A 6,019-nucleotide genomic window follows, 5' to 3' on the forward strand; every position below is an offset into this window, starting at 1 on the left:
GAAAATGGGGAAGCACTTGAGATGCAAAATAGTTGAGATGTAAATACACATGTAGAGACTGATTATGTCATTAAGTGTGCAATTAATCTCTCCAAAACCAGTGGCTGCTGTCAAGCCAATTGTCACATTAGTATTGTATAGTAGAACAGTACTATGCCTTTCTCACAGGTGCTCTGTAGACAAAAGAATGACAAACTGCCCTATTTCCTTTACTTATTTTAGATTATCAGTACAGGAATGACCCTGTTTTAGCTGTATCAATTACACAATTTGCAAGATAGAAATGCATAAGAATAGTTCTAACTTCCTTAGTTCAGACAATACAGGCACTGTTACTCTCAAATTGTCTGGTTATTTGTTGGATTTGTGTACTAAATTAGTAGTAACTGTAAGAGATGATCATTTATTAAATCTCTTAGTTTGTCCAATATCTGTATATAAGTTGTCATTCTCTTCTATCTGGAAACTAACAATTCTATAGAATGTGTGATAAAGAATACAATATAGAAGGTTTATCACATTAATATTCCTAAATTGTTTTAATATTGATTTGTTTGTATATATCAAATATAATATTCCAGATTTATAATTGAGTAGATACATACTGTGTATATCCTGTTCTTTATGGAATGCCACTATTTTGGACTAACCATCTTTTATATTTCTGTTTTCTATCTAAACACATTTGATCTATTAAATTTATAAGCAAAGTTCATAAGAGCATACTTGTTAATTATAATCTTTCAATCCAACTGTGCCTGATTTCAATGACCTGATAACATCCGATTTCGTTGTTGGCGTAATTGTTCTATTTCCGACTTCCTGGTACACAATTTTAACTGGATGTCAATTCCCCAGCTATCAAGTTCTTGGCCATGGTCTGCCAGAATATGTTCCCAGACTTTGTTGTATGTATCTTGGACCAGTTCTAGCACCCCATCCTCATCATCAGCAGTATCTACTTCTGGCAGCTTTATGTAAGACATGCTACTGCAATTTTCCGGGTCAATTAAACACTTCCCCCAAGCTATTATAAATCATAGTTTTAGTGCCTACATTATAATAGTCCATTATAATTACTTACTTCCTTTCCCTGGTGTTATAATGTAGCAGTCCTGTCCTTTTAAATCGTACGAGTCATAATCTAGCTTACTGGAACCCAGGAGGAGTGCCAGCACTGAAATTGAGTGAATTAAGAACGAGTTACTACAGGGAGAGCTTTGAATAAATACTATCTTACTTTGATTAATGTCCCCTTTGTCCAGTATTTTCAAGATATTTCTTCTGGTCCGTTCATTAGGAGTTGTTTGCTTAGACTTATCTGCTTTCTGTGTCTTCGAATGCCGGGTTGAGTGCTTCCTATGATGATGACTGACCTCTTCGATATGTTCTTGCTGCTCTTGATCTGAATTAGAGGAATTATATTGTGGGTCAGGAGCATGTTGCACCAGCTTGTCTTGCGTTTGTGCGAAACTCACTCTCCTTGTTGGTGTACTAGTGTCCTTTGGTGTATTTCGGCTCTTATTTCGCGGCTTCAGAATAGATGACATGCTGGTTTGTGAGCCTTGTCTACTAGTAGTAGTACGGCTATGTTCAGGTGAGCTGGCGCCAGACATAGTGCCATAAAGTTCGTTTTCTTATTCTGAATGTTCTGATGAAGTGGGAGATACACATGATGGTTATATATCAGTTCGAGAGAACTTTGCACTTGTTACCAGACTGCTCTAGCATAGAACATGTACAGAATTTCGATGTCAGGCCTGCGTACAATCAATTGCTCATGTGCAAAGTTAGAACAGGGGCGCTGATGGAAGTGCTGCATCACGACCATGTTTTGAAGACCTTGAGTTAGTCGAAAGAGTTGGAGCCGGTACGTTGGAGAAAGCGATAGTATGTGCATTGGTACCTAGGCATCTTATGAATAGGAGATAACTTGTCTAAGTACGATTCTGTTGATCACGGACTTGACCTTGTTCGGGGGCGGGGGAACTATGCGCCTGTTTTTGATCGATCGCTTACTAAGACTTCAGAAATGCAAAATGACCGAAACGGAGCTGTCTGATGAGCAGTTGCGGCTCCAGAGGATTGCAAAGGAACGGCTCCTCTGACAACATCCTCGAAGCAATTGCCGACATCTTCTCGATGTATCTGGCAATCGGGCCCACGGAAACCGGTTTGCTTTCTAATAAATGTATTTTCAGAAACTTGAAAGGGGTGGCTCCCGAGAGGCAAAGTAGTCCAGGTTTATACATCCATTATGCATATGAGAATTAATTATACCATAACTGTAAGTGCACATTTGATCTCTTTCAAGACTGCGGCTGCCAACAAGCCATTAATCACTTTGATCTTTCAGAACATACTGGTACTATTCCTTTCTCACTGTTACTCCCTAGGACGTCAGGAAAAAGTCTTAATTATTATATACTCTTATATGCATATATAATATGTAAAAAAACAATATTATCCATAACAACATTTATTGCACCCCTCATTGGATAAGATATATAAAAGATACTATAAGGTTGTAATAAGACAGATTTATATTATGAGAATTAATAAACATTATATGTCCTTACAATGGGGATATAAGAATTATAGCTCTTAGGAAAGTCTATAATGGTATATATTGCACTCCTCTTCTGATATAGTATAATACTTCTTCTACTATCTTATAATCCTTAAATAAGTTAATTTACAGCTTATACCTTATCTGAATGGCTTATTGTACAATACAGTGAAACCTGTCATTAAGCATGACCCACTGTAGACAGGTGAGGCCATGCTTAATAAGAGGTTATGCCTGTTGACAGTAGCTTAAGTAAAGTAATAAAATTTCCTTATTTGTAGTACATAACTCAATAATACATTGTCTACTTAAAAAACAACTGAATATCAGTCTGTTCAAGAGAACTATTTATTTTCTTGCATAGGTTTCTTGTAAGCTTTGGAAAAAGTGCTCTAGCCTCAGTAAACTCAGCACCAATCTCACTCTGAAAGAGTGTATTGAGCTTTGAAAGTAATTGGACAGCCTCTACATAGCTTTTAATACTTCAACTTTGGTGCTTTGCTATGGGCAGGATCCTTTGGTAGAGATGTATCATTGACTGTACTTGTTTGTGGATAAATACTAGTGGAAGCATGGATATCTGGAAGCAGAGCTGAGAGATTGACAGGGGAAGCTTCTCTAGAATAAGTGAAAACAATTTCACTAGCATCCTTGAGTGTTCCATCTGGGTTCTGTGCACATCCAAGCTCCTCAGACATGATGAACAATAAGTTTTAATAGTGGTTTTTATTACATTATGTATTTATTTTACAAAATGGAGGTAGCCTGTACAAAAAGTGGCTCTCTCCAGGTCATGATCTGTACTGTCACATGACCCAAAATTTCCTTTAATTAAGCATATTCTTGATCTCACACCTTAATACTTAATACTTAATGCCCTTTATACTTAATATACCTCTATTTTCCTGCCTACCAACTTGGTGGATCAAATTTTTCATGCTTATTGAGAGGAAATGCTAAACTACAAGTATGCTTATTAACAGGTTTCACTGTATATATTTTATTTAAATATTTTATTCTTTACTAACAATGCTGAACAGTACATAATATTAACACATTATAACAGAAATAAAACTATCACTACCTTAGCAAATCACAACAACTGATAGACATACTATAGGTATTCATCTCCTTATACTCTTTCTTCCTCTGCTTTACAAGTTTGCCCTAGTATTTATGTTCCTCTACAAACAGTAAACACTATTAGTATGAGATTGTTTTGGAGAGGTCAGCTCAACACTGATGTTGTGTGACCAGGTTGTCTTCTGCAGGTAGTGTAGCCTCTGCCTTGTTCTTTTTCAAACAGTATTTGTGACAGAAGATAATGAATGTGTTCTTGAGTTGTTTAATATGGTCTTAGTCACTAAGACTTAGTTGTTGCTCAGTCCCTACAAGTTGAATTGTGTGTGCCTGTCAGTTGTAAGGTTGTATGTGTTGTGTAGGTTGAGGTTGCACTTGTGAGAGAAGTTGTGAGACTGTCTAGCTAAAGGTGTGAGTGTGAGTATTAGTATTAATGTGAGTAGCTAACTAGAGTAAGGAGATAAATGTATTGTGATAGTGTGTAGCAAGTGTGAGTAGTGTACTAGGGTTGTGATCTGGAGTGTTAAACAAGATGATTTAGGCTGTAGACAAAGCTGTGTTTGTACCTGTGTGTTACATACTCTGACTATGTTTTACAATTAGAGGTACAGTAAACTGAGTTGTTAGGGATGACTGTAAAGGTGTATCTCTAGGATGTTCTGGCTCAAAGGGAGGAGGAGAAGTAGAAGGTGTGGACAGACTCAGCTCAGGAGGGGTGAGTAGTAGACTACTACTTCTGTTATTTGAAACAGTATCTATAAACAGTACTAGGTAATGTAAATACATATTAAGTATAGAATGGTGAGTAAGGAAGGAAAGTATGCAAGGGGTCAGAGAGAGGATTGTACCTTGAGAGTGGTTGTACATAGACATTGTTACAAGTGTGTACTCACTAATTGTTGCTTGTACTGTAGAGTAGGAAGAAGTACACAAATGTATAGAATTATTAAAGAAATTGTTCAGTATTGGAAACAATACAGATGCATGAATACAAATTCAAAAAGGAAGGCAAACTAAAAAAAAAGGAGGTCAATAAAGGAGAGACAACTGTAGAGGAGCAGAAGGGAGACAAAAAAGTTGGGGAGAGAGAGATAAGTATCTATTATAGTACTTATTATGAAATGGACTGGCTGCTTACACTTTATGTTGAAGGTGGAAGGGAACACTAAAGTCAGCTGTATAGTATAGTATAGTATAGTATAGTATATTACTAGTATAGGTCTCTAAAAAGAAACACTAGGGCTGGGTTGTATTGTCACAGGATCTGAGCTCAACACAGGTATTATAATGACTGATTAGAGAGACAAGTACAGTAATGTTTATTGTCTACATAGTTGCAGACAGTATGCCTACTGGCAAGTAGAGGACTGAACTAGAGGGAACAAAAGTGACAAGTACTACTATTTACAGAGTAGAGGGTTAAGGGTAGGCAGAGGTTAAAGGCAAGTAATAAGGGCAAGTGTAGTACTCAAGATTTAAGTAAAGTCCTATGTGATATTCAACCATTACATAAGCTAAGTAACTCACTTTATATTTACTATACTATTATAATATACATGTTACATTTGAGTACTATACATTTATTAAGTTTATAACCTCTCAAACAGAGTTTCTATTTATTATAAACATTAATAGAACTTTAGTATACATTATAAATGTAGAAAATGCTTTTATATTATATTATATAGTAGGCACAAGTCTTTTTCTTTAAGTAAAATACTATAATAAAGTATTTACTCTTAATATATTTTTGTTAAAATATATTTACTTAATATATAAAGCTATTATAATACATATACTGTATTATATTCATTAATAATACTTTTAGAACCTTTATAAGATGTATAAGAATTATCTTTACTTTATAACCTTATTAAAACTCTTACAGTTACTATATAATTTATAAATAATGTGTATTCTACTATATAAGAACTATAAAGCTATATAAGAAAATGGACTTTTCTCTAATAGAAATGATAAAGAATATTGTTCACTTGCTTAACTAAAGTTTACTAGTGTATTATGAAGTTGACATAAATTTTGCATTACTGGTACTACTTAATCTTATTTGCTGTCTACTACAAGGCATGCTAAAGCTTATACTTAAAGTAGTATCTCTGTACAGTTAGTAAGACTGAACTGAACAAGAGTTGCTCTAATATATGTAGTTTATTCTCTTCCAGACACATGTTATTGCTGTAATGTTGTTTGGCTACTTATTTACAGTAAGATGTGCTGCAAATTATAGTAAACTGTTCAGGGTTGATATATAATATTTTAATCTTTCCTACTTGTACTATTTGAAGACATTAGGATTCAGTAAAGATATTAGATAACTAATACTAATTGTAGATATAGAGACTTACAAAG

The 6,019-nt window shown here is 34.8% G+C and overlaps 1 protein-coding gene across 1 annotated transcript; it reads right to left on the reverse strand.

Moving 5' to 3' along the window:
* Window positions 1–764: 764 nt before the first annotated feature.
* On the reverse strand, window positions 765–1,550 carry FOMMEDRAFT_28327 (uncharacterized protein; the record flags this gene model as incomplete). Its single annotated transcript, XM_007266244.1, has 4 exons — window positions 765–1,027; window positions 1,085–1,177; window positions 1,241–1,334; window positions 1,377–1,550. The coding sequence occupies 4 exons, from the start codon at window positions 1,548–1,550 to the stop codon at window positions 765–767; spliced, it is 624 nt and encodes a 207-aa protein (XP_007266306.1).
* Window positions 1,551–6,019: the final 4,469 nt, after the last annotated feature.

Source organism: Fomitiporia mediterranea (assembly GCF_000271605.1).
Source record: "Fomitiporia mediterranea MF3/22 unplaced genomic scaffold FOMMEscaffold_6, whole genome shotgun sequence".
NCBI lineage: Eukaryota > Fungi > Basidiomycota > Agaricomycetes > Hymenochaetales > Hymenochaetaceae > Fomitiporia > Fomitiporia mediterranea.